Raw genomic sequence first — 20,710 nt, 5'->3', positions numbered from 1 at the left:
GATGTGTTTTTGACAAATTATATGGAAATGATTTTTTTTCATTCATCGTTGTTGACTGATAGTCAATCTTAATCGTGAAAATGTTTACTGTATGTATGTAAAACTTTATATAGAATATTTAAAGAAAAAGTTTTCATATTTTTGTCGCCTAAAATGTGCACCATAGCTTGTATCAGCAGTTCTTGAGTGTCAGTTTTGCTTTTGGCATTTATCTCCCTATACAAGTTATGGATGCCAAATCTAGAAAAATAAAACTTTTAGGGGAAAATAGAAAATTTTATAGTTCCATTTTTCTCAAAGAGGGTTCCTAACCACTGTCTTAGGGTCTAATATGACCACGTAATTATAATAAAGGCATTTTTATTCTTTTAAATTAGAGTGCCTTGGAGTTTTGTCATTTTAAAGTCAAAAGACCAGTTGAAATCGTAATTTTTTGCAGTGTGTCTCACACGCTGACCCCCCCTCCCTGCCTCGCTCCCCCACTCCGCTTAGCCTCAGGTCTTCGTGATTGGTTCACCTTTCATGTCCGTCAAATCTGTGTGGGCGGGACTCAAACAATCCACTCGTGTTCCCTGCACTGTGGATTGTGCGCCACAGCAGACCAAGACCGGGGCAGACACTTCCAGCAGTGGCTCGGCAGCATCTACTCTGTTACCGGAGGACGACTGCTCTCAGTCCCTGAGCTTCATTAGGCTTCTGCTGCTTTGTGCAGAGTCCTGCAAACTGAGCCTGTACCTTTACGGCTGGTGCATCCTTGAAAACATCCAGAATATTGTTGTTTTTTTTTCTTTTCCTGAGGGACAATTTCAAAAGCATCGCAGTCTACGGGTCGTGAAGTCGGTTGTGTTACCAGAGACGCACAAAAGACGCACTCCCTAAGTCCACCTGGATTGCTGACAAAGCCCGTCCGGTCCGGCTCGAGGTCCAGCGGAGGAGAGACGCGGAGAAGTTAGTGCGCGGAGAAGAGCAAGGGAAAGAGGAAGACAGGATGAATCTCAAGAGTCATTTTATTTTCACCCTCTACACTATTTATGGGATTCTTCTTAAAGGTGAGCATGGGACGAGTGCTGCGTACGTGCGTGTGTTTGTGTGCGCGCTATGTGTGTTTACGCGCGCATGTCGCAGGCCAGCAGCAGGGCAGGGTGACACACGCGGGTCCTGGCAGGAAGGTGCGGAGCTCGCATTCTCATGTACATGTGTGTCTGTGTGCGTGCGCGTGTGTGTACGTGCGTTGAATGTACGCAAACGTGCGTGATGTGAGGCAGCTAGAGGAGAGAGGGGTTCGGGATGTCTGTCTTGGATGTTAATGTTCAGGAATGAGGGGAATCCTGTCTTCAGAATTATGTGCTCAGGACACGACCTCAGCACCACACAGGCTGGTGCGTCCCCTGCGTCTATACGAACGCATGTTATGTCCTGTGCGTGAGTGACAGTGAGGAGGGGAAAGAGCCCGCTATAGAAGACACACCTCACCGTGAAGAAAGAAACCAACCCCGCGGTTGTTTTTGACTTGCAGCACTCGGATGAGTCACGGAGGCACTGGCAGCGTTTTACGCACCGAACAGTTTGCTGCTGCTGATTACAGCAGCTTTACAAGCTCGCACACACAAAAAACATTTTCATTACAGAGTATTTGTATTGTTTTTCTTCATGATGTTGACTTCTGTTTATATGCACCGGTGCGGAGACTGTGGCTACTGCGCTCAGTCAACTCCGGTGTGTTGTGTTCCTGCATGAGCTTTTAAAGAAGGCTACAGACAATAATCTGAAAGGAGTTGGAGGAACAGGCCTGATTAAATTACAGAAAGTTTATTTTCCGGTATATCATACCGATATACAAAATTTGGGTCGATTTCCCTCTGAGATTGAGCCTCACATAACCGATATTTACCACAGTGAACCTGTGATTTATGAGCTTAACTTCCACCTTATAAGATGGGAATCATTTTGGCAAAGGCTGAACTAGACTAAATGTTAATATTATTCTGTCGTGGTGACTATTTGTTATAATTACATGCTAAACAGCTTGTGGCGGTGTTTAGGACAGAGGAGCAGACTGTAAACACGGGAGTGAGGTGACATTGGGGGTCAAGGTCACAGTGAATAGTGCGCCTGTTTGTAAGACAGTTCAGTGTGTTTTACAGGGAGCATAAAAGTAGAGCTAGAAGAGATAAATAACAATGAAATGACATAAAAACGAAAATGAAATGAAGCTTTTGCTGAACTTTTTTTTTCTGTTTTTTTATGCTTCTTATCTGAGGTTGTCTCTGATATCACTACTCCTTACTTAATCTGGGGCTTTCTAAGGACTATGTAGTAAGCTCTATATACAGTGAATAAAACCACTTTAGGACACTACTGAGGTATTTTTTTCTGTGCTGGGAAATGTTACTACTTCAAAATATCTAACTCATCATATAGTGAGCGGTGAGTGATTTTGGACACAGCCTCTGGGTCTCATGTAGATAAATGTGTATAGGCTTCGTAACAGCTGAGTGGAGTATTTGGGCCCAATGCAGTCAAAATGGAAAAGACACAAAGTGAATCCCGGGGCTACAGTGGTTTGATGGTTGTGATCATCGAATACAACGATGATTTATTCGTACCTCCAGTTGGAATTTGTGTTCATATCAGGCTCCTGTTTTGAAGATACATACCACACTAGATACAGAGGCTGGTTTTTAGTAGAGCCAGACAGATGTATAGGTCGGCCTGATATTGGCCCAGCACAGCTGTGTCAGTCTATTTTGGTATCAGCATATATGTAGTCTGATATCATTTTTACAAAAGATAAAGCAGATTGTTTTCTAGGCATGCTTTAAACTAGAAATAGAGGAGATAAATAACAGTGAAACGGCATAAAATAAAATTTAAATGAGGCTTTTGCTGAACTTTTTAGGTTTCTTTTGTGCTCCAATCTTTACGTGTCTCACATAGATGCATGTGCAGACGAAGTAACAACAGAGTAGAGTATAGAGGCCGATATAGTCAATAACAAAAAGACAGAAAAGTGAATCCTGGGGCAACAGTGGTTTGATGGTTGTGATCATTGAGTACAGATGATTTATTTATACCTCGAGTTGTAATTTGTATCAGGCCCCTGTTTTGAAGATGCATTCCACACTTGATACAGAAGCTGCTTCAGTGCAGTTTTTAGCAGAGCCTGATATAACAGTTAGCCAATATTATCGGCCCAATATTGGCCTAGCACAGCTGTGTATCAGTATTGGCGTATATGTTGTTAGATTTTCTTTTTACAGAACATAATGCAGATTGGTTTTATTTATTTATTTCTAATTTTCTGATCCTTTTGCTTAATTCAAGTTGTTTGTGTTTTTTTATTTATAGTTATTACTCATTCAAAATCAGTGAAAGTTTGGATTTTGTGTGTGTGTGCATGTGTGTGTGTTATATTGATATCAGTTTTTTTTATTCCACAATTGAGCAAAATATTGTCAAAATGACAATATGGCCAATTGCATTATTTAAGTCTGATGCTGTAAATTTTTGATATTGGAAAAATACAACAGCAAAAGCCCTGGACTACATTATGATGCATCACAATTCACAAATCTTCACCCATATTGCAATATTGGTTAAAATAATCACAATATGAGATTTGTTTTTTTTTTTTACCACATTGTGCATCTCTACACTGGCACTGGCATCAGTCCCAAAACTTCAGGCGGGCAGACAGGCTCTAGTTTTTAGCTGCGTGGAATAATTTTCCCAAAGTCAGATGAGCTCAACCCAGTGGTATTTTATGCAGTAATTTCTCAGTACACTTAAATGTAGTGTGAAAAAAGATGTTAGGTCCTGGATGGCATCCAAAGAAATATAACAAAATTCCCCATTTATGTGAGAAATTAAAACAGGGAACACTTTTTTTCTGGACTGGCGCATACACGCTGCTGTGCAACAGTGGCGGGAGGGTGATGGATTTACTCCGAAACAACTGTCAGTCTAACAGCGGGGCCACATATGCCACACTGAGCTTCAGTTTTGTTATATAAAGTCCACTTTATCCCATCAAATCATATCAAGATGTGTTTTAAAGGCATTGGATAACAAATTTATTAACACAAAAGCCTTGACTTTAACCACTGTTTTTCAGGAGAGTAAATGGGAAATCTCAGATGAGAGATCATTTGTGCCTGATTCCCTTGATCATTTGTTGTTGTCTCTTTGATGTGTATGTGTGTGTGCATGTGAGAGAGTGAGCGCTGTCCTTCCTTAATAACCAGACATGATTAAGGCCATTTTTGACTTAATGAATTAGTATGTAATGAGGTATCTTAGGGTATCTGCTATATCTGTCAGCTCGCACTGCAGCATTTATTGACATTCACCAGCCGTTCTTTGCCTCTTTATTCTTCTACACTCATAGAAATAAGGATGCTTAGATGCTACCTCTTTGGATTGTCCCCATAGGAGAACCCTTTTAGGTTCCTGCTAGAACAAGCAAGGAGGGTTAAACCTAGAATCATCTGTGAGAGGTTTCAGAACGTGCTGTAACAGGTTATACAGAGAACCCTTCCATGGTGTTCTGGTTCTATCTAGAACCCTCTCTGGGGCTTCTATCCAGAATCTTTCTACCTCCTAAGGGTGTTTAAATGAACCCACCCAAGGGGGTTCTACAGAGAATGTTTTTTTTATTACAAGGGTTTTATTAAGACATATTCCAGAGGTTCTACTGAGAACCGTTTTCATTGGCATTCATTCTGCATGTGACAATAAACGCTTTGATCTGACTTTTTATATTCCAAAAGTTTTATCTAGAACCCATCCAGGGGGTTCTACTGAGAATCCTTTTTTATTCCAAGGGTTTTATTTAGAACCAATCAAGGAGGTTCTACAGAGAACCTTTTTTTTTTATTCCCATGAGGTTTCTACCAAGAGCCTTTCTTATGTTCCAGAAGTTTTAACTCGAACACACTCAAGGGGTTTTATCTAGAACCCACCAAGGGGTTCTACCAAGAAACCTGTCACATTTTGATACAGAGAACCCTTGATGAAGCCTTGATGAAAGAGCTCTTCGTGGATTTCAGCAATCCGTGAAAGGTTCTCAATGGAACCCCTAGTCGTACAAATAACCGTTGACAAGCCCTTTCTTCAAAACGGAAAGGTTCTTCAGAAGCAAAATGGTTCAGGGTAGAACCTCAGCCCTTCAGAAAGAACCCTTTTGGAACTCTCTTTTCTAAGAGCGTAATGTTGGCACACATTATGAGTGTGTGTGTCTGTTTGCATATATCTTTGCAGATGTGTTCCCTGTTTGTATAGCTTATATTTGAAGAGGCCTAAGCAACAACATAACACACTGCTAACAGGAGAGTGTATGTCAGGCTCATTTGATGTGCTCCCTGCCACACACACACGCACACACACATCAACACACACATCAGTCTCTTCCTCTCCCTGCCTAACCCTGAAGAGGATAATGCTAGGGCTGCTTGATTTGAACAGTCATCTCTCAGTACAAGACCTATTATTGTATAGGTTCCACACAGCAGGCGGGTCAGCCTCCTCCTGAATGAAGTCTATCTAGCTACAGCCATATCCGCGCGCTCTGTAAATGACAGCTGTTTCAGCCCCTCTGGCCTGCTGCCAGTTGGCATCAAGGCATCCAGAGACACCGAATCTCTGTCACCGACTAGACCTGTGCCACTATATAGTGTGAACGTGAAGTGTTGTGATGGAGGTTGTTGTTTACCAACAGCCCGAGTTGTTAACATATTATCCAGTGTGTCTCATGTGCCCGTGCCGGAGCCAGAGAAAACAGCCTGTTATGCAAATGGGGCCTCTTACGTAAGAGCTCGGGGCTGAGCGGCAGGCGAGGGGAGATAGAGGCAGGAGAAAGAGAAAGAGGGAGATGTTCTAGAATAGAGGTGTGGGAGGAGAGGTGTGTGGAGGAGGAATGTGCAATCTCCTTGGCTAAAGTGTGCGATACGTGCGCTGCTTGTTGTTTGCTGTTTGGATGGCTGTTTATCTCCGCCACGGCTGTCTGTTTCCTGTCGCCCTGCCTGCCTCGTAGTCTGTCTGTTTTGAACTCTGATCTCGCTAGCCTAAATACAAACCCCCGCTGAGGGATGTGTTTATCCCCGCAGTGAGTCTAAGCCGCTGAAGGCTGACCCTCCATCCCTCTGTACTTCCGTCCATTCCTCCCTCGCCTCATCCTCCCGTCCTGGTGTGGAGCTTTGTAGCACAGCAGCGTGGGAAAGCTTCTGATAACAAGCGGCCTTGTGTGTGTGTGTTTGCAGAGCCACTGATTACACAGGAGAAACAAGATGTTCCCTCTTTTCTTGCTCACTTGCACTCTTCCCTCCTGCTTCTGTGTGTTTGCGAGTGTGTTCATTTTCACGGCCACGCTTTGACGGGTAGAACATGTGAGGTGCTCTGTACCTTATACCCATGCCAAGCTTCAGTGCTGAGAATCCTCAGTAGAGCAGCACTGGCTCAATGTGCATCACACACTCACTCACTCACTCACTCACTCACACACACACACACGGGGCTCCACTGTGGATTCATTGCTGCTCTGCCAAGGGATTTCCCATGATCAAAGCCAGTCTTTTGTTAGTCCAGGTGTTAAAAAAAGTTAAAACAGAAAGGAGGAAGAGGCTGGAGGGGAACGTGGTTGGATTCGGAGCTTACACGCTCTTCATGGCAGAGCAGAGATGTGCCTCTCCAGAGCTGCTCCAGAAACACTTCTGGTGAACCTGCCACCTGTTCCAGCTCCTTCTCATATCAGTAAACTAGTCCACTTTGACCAGGTTCTGCTCTGAACGGACAGCTATGACAAGTTAAAGCTACTACAAGGAGCTTCCAAAATCTCCAAGGCTTTTATGAGCCTGCAAATAAGGATGTGGACACACATCAAATGACACAGCACTGACTACAGTGCCAGCCAGGCATTATGGGTTTACAATACCGTTAAGATAAAGAAAGGTGAGAAAGATTTTTTGAAGCAAATATCCACTTCAAAATATTAAAAAAACAGCCATAAATGAACTCATTTTTCAAACACCAGTGATCTAAGATTATAGGTGTCATATGCAGCCTCAGAAAACATCTGCCACATCTGAACCATATGTTTAAACTGTTGTATGTGCTCAATGCAAAACAACCCCCAAAAGCTCCAGATTCAGTTAGAGGCAAGTTTCAGCCTGTCTGTAATGTCTGAACACACTGATATGAAGACTGCATCATCTGAGAATATGGCCTTATAGGATGTCAGCTGCTGAGGATTCATACATAACTTGCAGGTTTCCAGCTCACCCCACTGCACAGGCACACACGCATAAACACATCCCCTGAGCATTTAAGCAGTCATTCAGTTTACTGAATTCTGCAGGGCTTTACTGATCCTGGCAAGAATCGCCTGAAAATAGAATAAAGACTTGAAAGTAATTGGTTGTGGGGTGGCAGTGACGCACCATCTTGGGTGGTTGTGTTAATCACTGCACATTTAAAGAATACGAATAAAAAAGACATTTGTAATTATGTTGTCAGGCTTAAATTCAAAAGCACATAACATTTATAAGGTACATATTCTAATAAATCACATATTATTTTAGCCAAAGTGATGTGCATTATCATAGAATCATATGTTGGTGATTCTCTGTGCTAATGGCTTCCTGGCTGCAAATGCAGAAAATGTCAACCACATTTGTAATCCACAAATAAACATTTTTGCAGGAAATCAATGCAAAATAAATGTAGATTTTTATTTTGGCATCAAGGCTGTATTTCATATTTCTTAGGCAGAGTGTAATTTAAAGCCAGCCCAAAGCAAGAAAAGGGAGAGATCAAATGCAGCCTCCCACGGAGAACAGCGAGAACATGAGTCCACAGGTGGATTTGGCTGCAACAGCAGCAGCAACACACAGTGAGTTTGCACCCTAAATAGACCTCCCAGTAGGTGCAAGAAGTATGCAAGCTCAGCTAACATATCAGCTGATGGGGCTTTTCTTCAAAGTGAGTATGTAGCTATTTATGTATACAAGTCAGAGTTTGAACTTATGCACATGTATCAATGAGAGACTTGTGCATTAAGTTGACATAAAAGAACATCTTGTCAATTGCTCAAATGCAGAAATAAATAAACTGACTCTGCTCTGCTGTAGCTAATACACTAACTATTGGTAAGTACCTCATGCAATCTGACAGCAAATAATCCAAACTATCCCTTTAACCAGTGGTTATTAACCTTAGAGGTTGGGACCTCCAGTGGGGTCACAAGATATTTTTTGGGGGCACCAGGTGGTTATGGAGAATAATATAAAATAAAATACTGTAGTAATAAGCAAAGAAGGAGAGCCAGGAAGCAGCTTTCATCATCATCAACCCATTAAAGACATTCGACATGAGTTCAAAAATATGTAAACACAGCTGGCCTGAAGAGCCGTGATAACCCCCTCACTAAAAAAATGGTATAAACATGACAACTACCAACATAAACCACTGTGCTCTGAACATACAGAAACACTAACAAAAAGTAGCATTTGTATTTTGTAACAAAATAACAAACTTAAACTACTCACTCCAGCGATAAGCATGATGGGACATAAGGGCTGTATTTTAGACTGGGAAATGTGTTTTACAGCACATCCCCTGAGATATAATTTTCTTTAAAATAGATTTTATAGTGTGTTCGTGAGAGTCAAAGCACTCGGTTTTGAGTTTCTCAGACAGATGGGGGTAAGGGGCGGTCACCAACCTGATTATTCTGTGGGAGGCATGGCTTGAACACAGTCTGAGAACTGCTGCCTTTAACTATGGCATCGATTTGATATGATGCATCGGTCTCATAGAGAAACTTCTCAGGATTCTGGTCAACTTATCTTTTTCATCTTGATTGACAGGCAGCCTTCTGGGCTTCTTTTGTTTGAGTCAGACTCCGGCTATTAGATATAATCAACCCATACACATTAAATCCAAACACTTATACTAGGAAAGACATAGCCAGTTATTGGGTGTGAGTGCGTCGGTCTGTGTGCATGCGTGCATGCATATGTGATGTCTGTATTAGCATTGAATTCCAAGGGATTAGCGAGTGGCTAATCTGAGGCTTCAGTCTTTGACAAGCCATGTGTCACTAATCTCAAACACTGTGGAATAAAGAGACACAAACACAATCACCTTTTTGGATTAAAACTCTCCATGCAGAGGGTGTTGTAATCTTTCACTCAAACCGGAAAAAGGTTAAAAAAAAAAGGTCAGAACTGGAGCAAATGAGAAATTTAAGAAAAAACAAGATAATTAAGTTATTTTCTCCCTCTTTCTCACACACATACAGTTGCAAATAAGCAAATAGAAGAAGTGGGTTGATTTGATATGCACTTTCACTTGAACTTAATGTGCTCTTCAAGTTCATGTATCGTCCCCTCCTCTTAACAACTCTTGGCCAAGATAATGTTCTTTTTATGTTATGTGCCCTTTCATCTGACAGCTCCTTTTCATACAATTCCCTGAGGGCCAGAGTCTGGAGACTTGGTAGTACATGTTACAGTAATCATTTTCTTCAACAGAGATAAAGATATGGACAGCTGCAACTGTGCCTACTCCCTCAGCTCTCCTGCCCCAACTCCGATATTGTTTGGGGACTCTGTGTCTGTTCTCAACAGAAAATGAATTCAGCCAAAGCAAAGCAAGCCCATATTGTGTACAGAAACACACGTCCAGACAGAGCCATATTGTGTGTGTACACCGAAAACATACACACTCGCGCAAATACACATGCAGACAGAAACCCAGAGGTGTAGAGACACGGCAGTGAGGAAACGGCAGACAAATGTTTTGTTTTCAGGGGCTACATTTGCTGGACTAAACACGGGATGAGGCTTAGGAATTGTGGCATTTTTTCCTAACTTTATTTCTGCTGTTTTTATGACCCAGATTCAGAGATGACTTTCTCTGTCTACATACCCAGACACATTTTTCAGTCAAATCAGGGCTGACAGGAAGAGTACATTCACAGGGAATATGTTGAAAAAGGCAGGGGGTAGAGCAAAAACAGAATGAAAGATACAACTGCTATCTCCAGGCCCAAAGATCTGGGGTTTGAGATAGGAACATACCAATAAATTCTCCTCTCCTCTCCTCTCCTCTCCTCTCCTCTCCTCTCCTCTCCTCTCCTCTCCTCTCCTCTCCTCTCCTCTCCTCCTCACCTAATGGTTTCCCCTAAAAGTCAACTTAAAATAAAATGTATAATGGCATCTGTTACCTCTGCTTTGTTTTTCCTCCTCTGTGTTGTTTATGCAAAGAGGCTGTACAGCTAAGGGTTCAAGACTTTGCCAAGGAAACTCATCAGTTTGTCACAGTCAGCAATGTTTTTTCTTCACTTTTGGCCCTTTTGTAACCCTTTGACTTTGAGGTCAAAAGGTGGAAATTTCAATCTGGAAAGCCTGACGTTGCCATGAACACAGTATCGGTCAACCCAGTTTTCTTTTGTCAGTTAGTCACAGAAAAAAAAGCCTCAAACTCCATGGGCCTGCGGGCTGAAAGTATCAGGGGGACGTTTGCAACACGGACTTTTTCTCTTGTAACTCAGAAGGCACTAGCAATATGGGGCAGTAGCACTTAACTGCGCCGGGGGGATCGTTGGTGTTTTTTGGCCGAGGAGTGTTGCCTGAATGAACACCAGAACGGGAGTTGTGAACATGAACACAGCCTCTGAGACCAACAGAGGAAAGTCTGATGACAGGGAATACAGTACCGAGGCGATTTACAGTCAGGTCTCTGACTCTGGGGATGACGGAGACACTGCAGGTTCATGTGGGGACGGGAGAGGTGTGAAGTGGGAGAGGAGTCTGCAACAAGTTCATTTGCATGTTTACATCATCTGTCGTGTTGATAGGTCTGTGAATATGTATGTTTTTGAGAAGTTGGAGGTTATTTACTCCTGTGTTTTGAACAAGATGTGTTATATCTAATATCATACCGTTAACGTTGTTCAAAGAGGCTCGCCTCCAAATTTTAAAGACTCTTTAGTACAGTTGTGTATTTCTTTGTAATGTTTAACAGTGTTACTTAGAGCAGTCATTCTGTTCTAACATTAACACGAGACTAGTTGTACCACTGACAAAATATAGAATACATTTTTGTGTTAATGTGTTAAACGCCTGTTAAACTAGGCCGGATAAATGAAGATTAACACATAATTTAAATCCCATGGTTTTGCTTTATTAGTTTCTAAAACTCAGAGTGACCTGGATTAGTTAGAAAAGTTATATATTAGAAGTGATAACAAGTCAGGTATAAACAGATTCATCATATCGTACACCCTACCCAATCCTTAGCGGGGTAGGGTGTACCATTGTCGGAATAATGACTTCCCAACTCAGGAAATGGCCCACTTTAATATTATAAGCATGCAATGACTATTCTACTAATGGCCTGAACTAAGAACTACAAGTGGACCAGGAAAGACTTTAGGCAGGGACAGCCCTCCCTCTCACACTGTAAATACTGTGATTGTCTATATAGCCAAAGGTCCGTTAAAGGGAAAGTCCAGTCAATTGATAAACAGGAAATTAACCCACATCCACAGAACATCCCACAGGTGCTCCTCCAGTCGCTGTTCATAATTTTTCCAAATCACTGCAGCCATCCCATAAAATAATCCCATAAAATGACTTGCATCCCTCTTTAATGGCAGCGCTCATTTCCTCCTGATGGCTATTACTAATTCCTAATGGACACTACTTGTTCATTTCTCATTGCAATAATTTTGTTTTAAATCCACTTCAGAATGCAGCTGCAGTACTTTGTATTTGCACGACTCGCTCCATGTGTATGCTGCATTTTAATGTTATGGTTCTTTATTATCGTGCAAAACACTGATTTAGTGCATAATTGCTTAACTTGTACTTATACAATAACAATATGGTGTTATGTCATCGTGCTAATTGAAAAGCAGGATTTACTGCATCCACAAATACACATCTATGCACTTGTTTTAGCATCCTGGTCTCAAAGGAAGCCTAGAAGTAGCTAAAGCTAATTGAAATATAATTCCCCAAAGACACATGTTCATGTTAATTGACTTTCTGTGTGTGCCCGTGTTTGTGTGTTTGTGCACTTGAGTGTGTATGTGTGTATGTTTTTGTATTCATATTATTGCCAGAAGTCACTTTCTAGTCCCTTGTCTAATCATCAGCTTGAGGGTCCCCCCACATCTTAATTCAGTGTTTGAAAGCTATTAGACGCTCTTTTGCATGAGCACCATTTCTGTACACATCTAATGTAGGAAAATTATGCAGTTAGAATCCACTGATGTTGTCTTAAACTAAAAGTGAACTGGTCCTTCCATCGTGGTTGGTGCACACTGTAAATCAAAGCCAGTCTTACCGCTTTGTTGTTTTGGTTCTTATATTTCAGGCAAGTGGTAATGTGCAGAACAATGGGGCGTTAGATGGGTGCAAATGGAGGATCTATGCACGACTGTGTGTCTATATGTGTGTGCACGGGTTTCTGTGTGAAACTAGAGATATTTTTAAAGCCTGTAATTAACTGATTACTTCTGAGAACTAAAGGTGTGAAATTTCATCCAACTGAAGAGGGTTCTCACCCATACCTCTGTTAACAGACACACACATTATATAACATCAGCATTAAAGCACGGATATGTAGGATTTAGTGCAGGCTGCAAACACCTCATTACGTTCAAAGAGTGTTGGAGAACCTACAGTGGCCACGAAACTCACTCAAAACACAAAAGATGGTCTCTAGAGTCAGTGCTTGGTTTTACCATTCTGGGCTGCTGTAGAAACACTTGTGTTGGGTGATGTGTCAAAATTGAACTGTCAGACACATTCGCACAGCTTTTTTCTTTATTAAACACAAAAATACAAATGTACACCTTCTGAATCCAGGTTTCTCTCTTTTACCAAACTAGCACACCTCATTAACTCATCACGAAAAACACTTCATTCAAACTTGACAGACAAAACAAAAATAAAACTCACCAAAACTATCTTGGTTTGTTTTCCCACTGTTCCAACAATGGCCAAGCCTGTTTGGTCAAAATAAATCCTAAATTCACAGAATTATTTTTGAAAATATCCTGGCTCAACAGGCTGTTTTCCTCTCAGTCATCCACCAGCTCACTGGGTGAGTACTGTACTGCCAAATGTTGCATTGCTGAGCAGCAGCTCACTTTGTAGACCATTAAATTAGTCATATAAAATGGAAAAAAGCCCCAAAACTTGGCCCAAAAAATGGGAATGGACACACTAATCACAGATAGCTGTTATATTCGTCAAATCGCCCAACCATATGCAACATAGCAGACTCTGTGGAAGAGGACGTAAGCCCCCTGTAGATATAAACAACTCATTCTAAGATAAAACACAATTCCTATTTTCAGGTGACAACATGCCAATATCAACAAACTTATATATTAAAATATAATATATATAAAATATAAACTAAAATACCATTATATTCCATTTCTGCCATATTCTACCAATAAAACCCCATAAATCTTACATAGTGGATCTTAAAACATGTTTATACCATGCACAGGTTTGGGAGGGTTACTTAAAAAATGTATTTCTATATAATCACTAATTGCTTGTTAAAAAAAAAGTAGTCAGTAACCCAATCCAAGTATCACAATATTAAAGTTATGCAACTTGAATACTTTACTTTTTGATGACCTCGATACCAAATACTGTTAAATTGTTTAACCTAATATAATGTTTTATGTTTGTTGTTCATTTTTTTATTATCCAGCTGTTCCTTCCTTTGTTAAGCATAAATGAATATTTAAATTAATAGGAGTAATTATGTGCATTTCAATGTACGTTGTTAAGTAAACTGAGATAAACTCTTATTCTGGTCTGGGACATGACTATAACATTAGCTTGTACTATATATCTCTATATTTTAAAATTGTAATCCTGCTAATAATCCCCATTTTCACTAAATGTAACCTGATTATGTTACTTTTTCTGTAACTGTAGTGGATTACAGTTATCTTTCTTTGTATCCTATTGATGTAATCCTGTTACATGTAATCCATTACTCCTTGAGCCTGACTGTGCGTAATGCAGTAGAACTATTGACCTAAACCTCAGCGTTGCTCTTCGTCACTCTGCTGCATGATGTCTCCCATTCAGTGGCGTTCAGTGTTGTCTATATTCTTTCCACCAGTACGTATGGATCCTGTTTCTAATTTCAAAATCCTATATTGGTTCTAAGTTCTGAGTCTGTCCGCTCTCTGAGTAGAGATTGCTCCAGGCCTGTTGTAGAGGGGAGGGAAGATGGAGTCAAGTGAGACAATTTATAACAGTTAAAAACCAAATGAACTGAGACCCTTGGCTTGGGTGAGCGAGCGGCAGCATACATAATGCGCCTTAGGGATTTCTTCTCTACACTCATTGTGCTGTGCGCTGTGTGTGTGTATGTGTTTGTGTGTGAGTGTGTCCAAGCTAGCAAACACATAGCACGCAGAAACACACAGCCCCCTCCGCCATCTGTCTCTGTTTGCCACATTGCAAATCCATTATATGCTACACAACATTATTCCCCCCATCCTAAGTGGCACACACCCCTGAGCTTACTTCCACTATCCTACCCAGTGGAACGGTGACAATTTGCTACCACATACACATCTTTGTTAAAGATGCTGTGGCATGTTTCCAGCTGGATTTTAATACATATTTTCATGCTCCATTTGCATTTTTTGTAAGTTGGTGGTTAGCATTGATGCTTCGAGATTTTACAAGCCCGTTTGCTTGTTCCTGCTGCTTCATGTGGGAATTTGTTTGATATGATATTGTCAACCGGTCCGTGTTAAAACGACACTGGACTTTGATAATCCTCCTCCAGAATTATTAATTCTTGCATTTTGGCAGACACATTTAACACATGCACACACACACACTGCATGAATCTGGCTAAGGCTTGGCTCAGTAGTTTTATAGCTAACTCATCTCCAGTTCTAATCAAAAAGCTTCCCCAGCCCTGAACCTCCTGCTGAGGAAACAAAGAAGTTATTATGTTTTTAAATGGTCTCCAATTACGGGTAATTTCACCGCCTATCTTAAAGCTATTTGCTTTTCTCTCACTTTGCTCCAGTTGGGCAGAACAAGCATTGTGCTTTGCAAAAACAACGAGGAGACAAGTTAGACATGCAGCAGATGCATTCTTTTGGAAAAAAACAAAAAAACAGAACAGTCTGCCTTTCTTTGCGCTCTCTGTCTCTCCTCATCTCTTATCATTAGAAATGGGGAAACACAGTTAACTCAATTCCTCCTTTATCTTCCTCATTAGTGTTTGTCTCGCAGTGCACTCAATTACTCAGTCCATCACTCTCCTATACCCACAAGTCAAAAACTTCCACTGCCAGAAGTGAGTCAAAATTCTTGTGTAGTCAGAATCCAGTAAGACTCATTAGTGAGTGGTGCTTAACATAAACATTTTCAGTCCACGACGTGGGCTGCTTGTGGGCTGTTTTAAAGAGTACAGCCCTGTCAGCTGGCAGCTTTGTGCTGCATTTCACATCGCTAGTCAGGGCCTTACTGCTATGGCATTTTATTATTTTAAATGTTAATCTATGGCCCACGTGGGAAGTGAACTTCACACAGCTGGATTCATTTTGATGGATTGGATTTCAGTTGTAACCTTGGCTGTACGTTCTGGCTTTTGGCAGCAGTCATTTGTTTGCGGGTTGTATGACATTTCAATAATAGCAGGTTTTTTTTCCTGCTGTTGCAGAATTTGTCAACAGAAATGTTTTAGAAAAGTGTTATGGCTCATGGTAGCATACTTGTTACAGCTCCTATCATCGTCGTCGTCTGTTTTATGTCCAAAAATAAGAAAAAGGCTGCAGAAACTGACACCACTAAATGTGCAATACAGAGGTCAAACAATTAAAATTATCAATCACAAGTAAAAGAAAGAAAGTTTTTTTTATTGCTGTTAAACCAGTTTATGCAGCTGAATTAAGTGTGTTTGAGAATTTTGTATTGATCTATTTATTCATTTATGTGGTGTGGTGATGTCCACCAATTAAAAGGGTCTTCGTCTCTGCACTTCATTCAGCCCCTGAAGCCTGAAACAAAGTTAGCTGGCTAGCTATGCTGAGGAAGCTAACCCAAGGAAACAGTAGTGCAAATAAAAGAGCACGATTGAAAGAAACACCACTGCCACAAAAGTAACGGAGCGTCTTGGAGTTGCCTAAGTTGGGCAGGTTTATTAAGAAAATAATGAATGGGACAAGGAGATGTAATGTTGGTGCAATTCACCATATTCACATGATGATGTCACGCTCAGGGTGGGAAACACAAATGTCCTACTGTTCAGGTTGAAAGTTGTAGTAATGTAGAAAAACCGACAAATCATTATCATTTCACTGCTGTCTAATGTCACGTTAGCTAGCTGTTCTGGTAATGTTCTGGTCTAGTCAGTAACGTGACTTTTTTGCTCACTGCAACACATATTTCTTTGTAATGTTCATCAAGATTACATCCAAGGCAAAAGTTACAAGCACTTTAGCAGTGTTTGATTTGTGTGGCAGAAGTGATGTCGGTATCGTTAGCTAGGAGGTAGCTGAATGCTAATGTTAGCTGTAGTCTTACAGTAGATGGGGTTATCAGATGGGTTGTTTTAGCTTGGAATGTCCGATGTCCTTCCAGATTTTCACTATCTATTGTCTTTTTAGTTGTTGACAAATCGCAATATGATGAGATGATAATGAATTGTCAGATTCCCTGCATTTATGCGACAACCTGGAACACGTCAGTACGACATTTTAGCTTCACACTCTTGAGTGGGTATGAATATGGTGGATGTCCAGCAGCAGCAGCAGCATATTTTTATTTTCTCTACTGCATGTTAAAAGACAGAACTTTGTCAGCAACTCTAAGGGGACTTGTCGACTGTCAGATATGGTCCAACCCAATTTATTTATTTATCTATTTTTCTTGATTTAGAAGTCACTGCTGCACAGTACACTATTCTCTTTGTTAAAACTGTGCAAATGTATAATTTCTCTTTCTCGCTGCTTCCTTATCTCCCTTTGCAAATTCATGCTATGGCTACAGTCCCAGACTAGTTTGCCAGCATGCTAATGCTGCTGTATGTGTATCCAGTTCAAATGGACCAGCTAATGCTAATCTCTGCTAATCCTTTGAGAAGCACCCTCAGAGCAACATTATCATGCCACTCTGTAGTTGAGATGGATAGTGGAGGAGAGGGTACAACAGAATGGTGAATGGAGATATCAGCATGGCAAATATTAAATCATAACAGCTGACACACACAAATCCTCACACCAGTGGTCACCTTCCAGTGAACCGCTTCTCCACACGCACACACAGACACACACGCACGCCCAGAGCTGCAGACATGAGCTATTACCGAAGAGATAGGTCCAAAATCTCCCAGCACGGCAGTAATAATGAGACAGTGTTAACCACAGTTGCATTGAGCTGGTAAATGGTAGCCTACTCTCCAGGACTAAGCGCTGAGCCTAAGCCCTTGTCGTAATGCACTGGTCACCCTAATCCTGACCTTATTAAAAGTGAGCCTCTAACCAAAAAGGAGCCAATATCTTACTGTAGTAGTTCCTCAATACAGCTGGCGCCAGTCCAGCCTGTTTAAGAGGAGATGACCTTCACATGACATAATCCTGGAGCTACCTTTCGCCCCAATAGGCATTATGATCACAGAGCTAAGCTTCTTCCTGAGTAATTTTGAGTTTCCTATGAATCTGACAGCATTTATGAAGAAATAAAACCAACTTGAATCCTAAGAAAAGTACAGTGTGCAGACAGTACAAAATGCAGAAACCTTAAGATTGGCTATGTGCGAGATTTTGTGTTGGATGTAGATCATTTCCATATTTCTACACAATCACAGCTGAGTGTTCAACACAAAGAGTAGGGCTCTGTGCCATATTGCACATGGCAGCAAGACATAATTTGACCATAATATGCAATAATAAGACATTTTCTGTCAGAAGTAAATTTATACAATTTAAACTACATGCTCACATCCACATGGTGGTGATGACAATGTCTTTCTTATCCGAGCTCTCCAACGAAAAGGTTTGGTACATTTCCCTGACATCGAGGCCTACACTGGCCTTGGTGTCCTCTTATGCAGCTGTACTTGTACGTAAAAATGAATCTGATTAATCGCTGTCTTACCCTGTTCTCTAATAAACACATGGTTCTGTCATGCTGTTGGACTGGCAATATGTGCTGATTCCACTGCTTATTTATTGTGCTTTCGGGTTCATTATGTCTGGAAAGAGATGTTGCTGCATAATCACTGACATTATGGTGCATTACATCTGTGCACAGTGATGCACAGTAACACGCTGTTTGAAACACAAGCGTACATATGAAGTACATTTAATTTAAGTATACTTAGTATTAGTTTTGCACAGTCAAATGTAATATTTTCGAATTTGCAAAATGGCCAAGTGCAATATCCAGTCACAGAACCAAACTGCAATATTTTGTTTAAACAGTATTGAAATGAAGTAGTTTAGTGCTGCATAGATACCCTGACATAAACATCTTTCTCCAAATGAAAGAAAACGTGTTTGTTTGGTACAGACCCCAACAAATGTCATCATCATTTTTTTCCATGTCTTTTTTATTGAGCATTTATAACAAATATATATACACACTTATACATTCTAGGCTCATTTGTCTACTTATGTGTTTACAGATTTAAGTCCATGACGGCTTAACTAAAGAAATAAGCACATAAGCAGTGTTTTACAAAAAAGGAAATAAGAGAAAAGGAAGACATTGTACAAAGATAGAAACAGAACAAATAACGCACAACAAAAAACACAAAACACAAAACGTTGACAAACGTTGACATCCCTACCGGCTGCTCCCCTTCACCCTTCTCATCATCATTTTTTCAGTAAAAATGAAAGTAGTACAGCAAAATTAGCACATTTTTAGTTTTGCATGAGTATACTAAATATACGGTACTTTATTTTATTTCATTGTTAATGTCTTTTTTCATCTGGGCTGAGTGTACTTTAGTGTAGTTTTCTGAAACTCAGTTAAATCTACATCCCTGTACTTCTTTTTACCTCAGTGCTGAAGTCTGCTTCAGTGTACTTTTTTTTTTTTTTTTTTTTTTACCTGAGTTATGTCTATTCCAGTGCACTTTTCTTTTGGAGGTAAAAGGCAAGAAACACCAGGGACTACTGCTGAATGTACTTGTGAAGCAGCTAAGTAGACATTTATTTTCTAATTTGTATCAAATTAGGTCTTTTAAAGTATGACGCTATACCTAACAGAAATATTCCTTGAACTGCTCGCAGCGCTTTCATCCCCTTCCAGCTTGATTAGAAAACTTAATAGCATAATCCCTGAAGTCTCAGCAGTTCTGCCGATATACAGTGGGTACTTGTCATTCAACGGAGACCACCTTTGATAGACGAGATAACAGGAAAGAGACAGGTAGAAGGAGGAAAAAAGCACACGCAGACAAAGACAGCAGAAGATGAAGCAATGGAAGGTGATGGCTTGTTTATGAGATGTTATGCGAGTGTATGTTGTGCCTTGTGGCTTGGCTGGGATCCTGAGTGACATGTTACTGTGGCCACGGCTGTGCCAACGCTCTCTTAAAGCCTCGCTGTGATAAGATGAGATGAGACAGGGATGAGGGCGAGAGCGAAACATTGTGTTTGTGTGTGTCATCAGTCGGTTGAGGGTGGGGGGTGGGGGGGGGGGGGGGGGGGGTGAGAGAAATAGAGGGATATGGGGGTAACAGGACGGATGGGGGGGGAGAACAGAGGCATTCCTACATCACATCTGCTCCTCTTTACTATATACAGACAGGAATTTGGAGCAGAGACAGATTAACCCAGAGAATATAAAATTGAAAAAAAAAAAGAAAGACAGTTCAGCATAAAAAAAACATAACAGAGCCAAAAAAAGAACAGCAGCCATGCATGAGATATTCAGGAAATGAGCCTTGACACAGCCTCAATCTCGTGCTCAAACATGTAAACTCATACACACTACACCCTTAGAAATAAGAGCTCCAAAAGGGTTCTTCCTGAAAGGCTGAGGTTCTACCCAGAGCCATTTGGCTCTTTTTGAAGAAAGGGTTTGTCAAGGGTTCTTTGTAAGACTAGGGGTTCCAGTAAGAACTTTTTTCATTCAAAAAAAACATTTTTTAAAAGAAGGAGTTGTTGATTGTTGAAACTCTTTCATAAAGGGTTTGTCAAGGGTTCTAGATAAAACCCTTGGAATGTTAAAAAGGTCTCAGTAGAACCTTGTTGGTGTGCTCTAGATAAAACTCTTGTAATATAAAAAGGTTCTTGGAAGAGCCCCCTGATTGTGTTCTGGATCAAATCTCTGTGGGTCTCTGTCAACCCTCTTATCTGGGGTTCTGGGTGAAACATTTCACAGATGGTTCTAGGTGTAACTCACTGAAAGTGTTCCAAGTGGAACCTTTATAAACGGTCCAACGAGGAGCCAAAAAGGGTTCTCCTTTGAGGATAAGCTGAACTCTCAATGGTTCTGGTTAGCACCTTTATTTCTAAGAGTGTATCTCAAAAATGGAAATAGTAAATGGAAGCATGAGTTTGAACCATGTATTATTCACGCAGACACAATCACAGAGATAAACAGGAATAATGTAGAGGTGATGTTTTATAAGGTCCATTTCATTTTATTCTTCGAGAAGCATCTCAGTGAATGCAATAAAAATGGTTGCTCCATGTATT

The 20,710-nt window shown here is 40.7% G+C and overlaps 1 protein-coding gene across 3 annotated transcripts in view; it reads left to right on the top strand.

The window, feature by feature from the left end:
• The first annotated feature begins 601 nt into the window (after positions 1–601).
• Positions 602–20,710, top strand: part of cadm2a (cell adhesion molecule 2a) — a 311,927-nt gene continuing 291,818 nt past the window's right edge. For all 3 annotated transcript variants that reach the window (XM_084731248.1, XM_084731246.1, XM_084731247.1), the window contains exon 1: positions 602–1,049. In XM_084731248.1, the coding sequence (XP_084587374.1) occupies positions 989–1,049 (61 nt within the window). In that variant the 5' untranslated portion in view covers positions 602–988. The remainder of the gene's footprint in view (positions 1,050–20,710) is intronic.

This window comes from Lutjanus erythropterus, chromosome 11, assembly GCF_056507025.1.
Source record: "Lutjanus erythropterus isolate fLutEry1 chromosome 11, fLutEry1.hap2, whole genome shotgun sequence".
Taxonomy (NCBI): Eukaryota; Metazoa; Chordata; class Actinopteri; order Lutjaniformes; family Lutjanidae; genus Lutjanus; species Lutjanus erythropterus.
The sequence above is the reverse complement of the archived record's forward strand: the minus strand, read 5'-3'. Positions and strand labels throughout refer to the sequence as shown.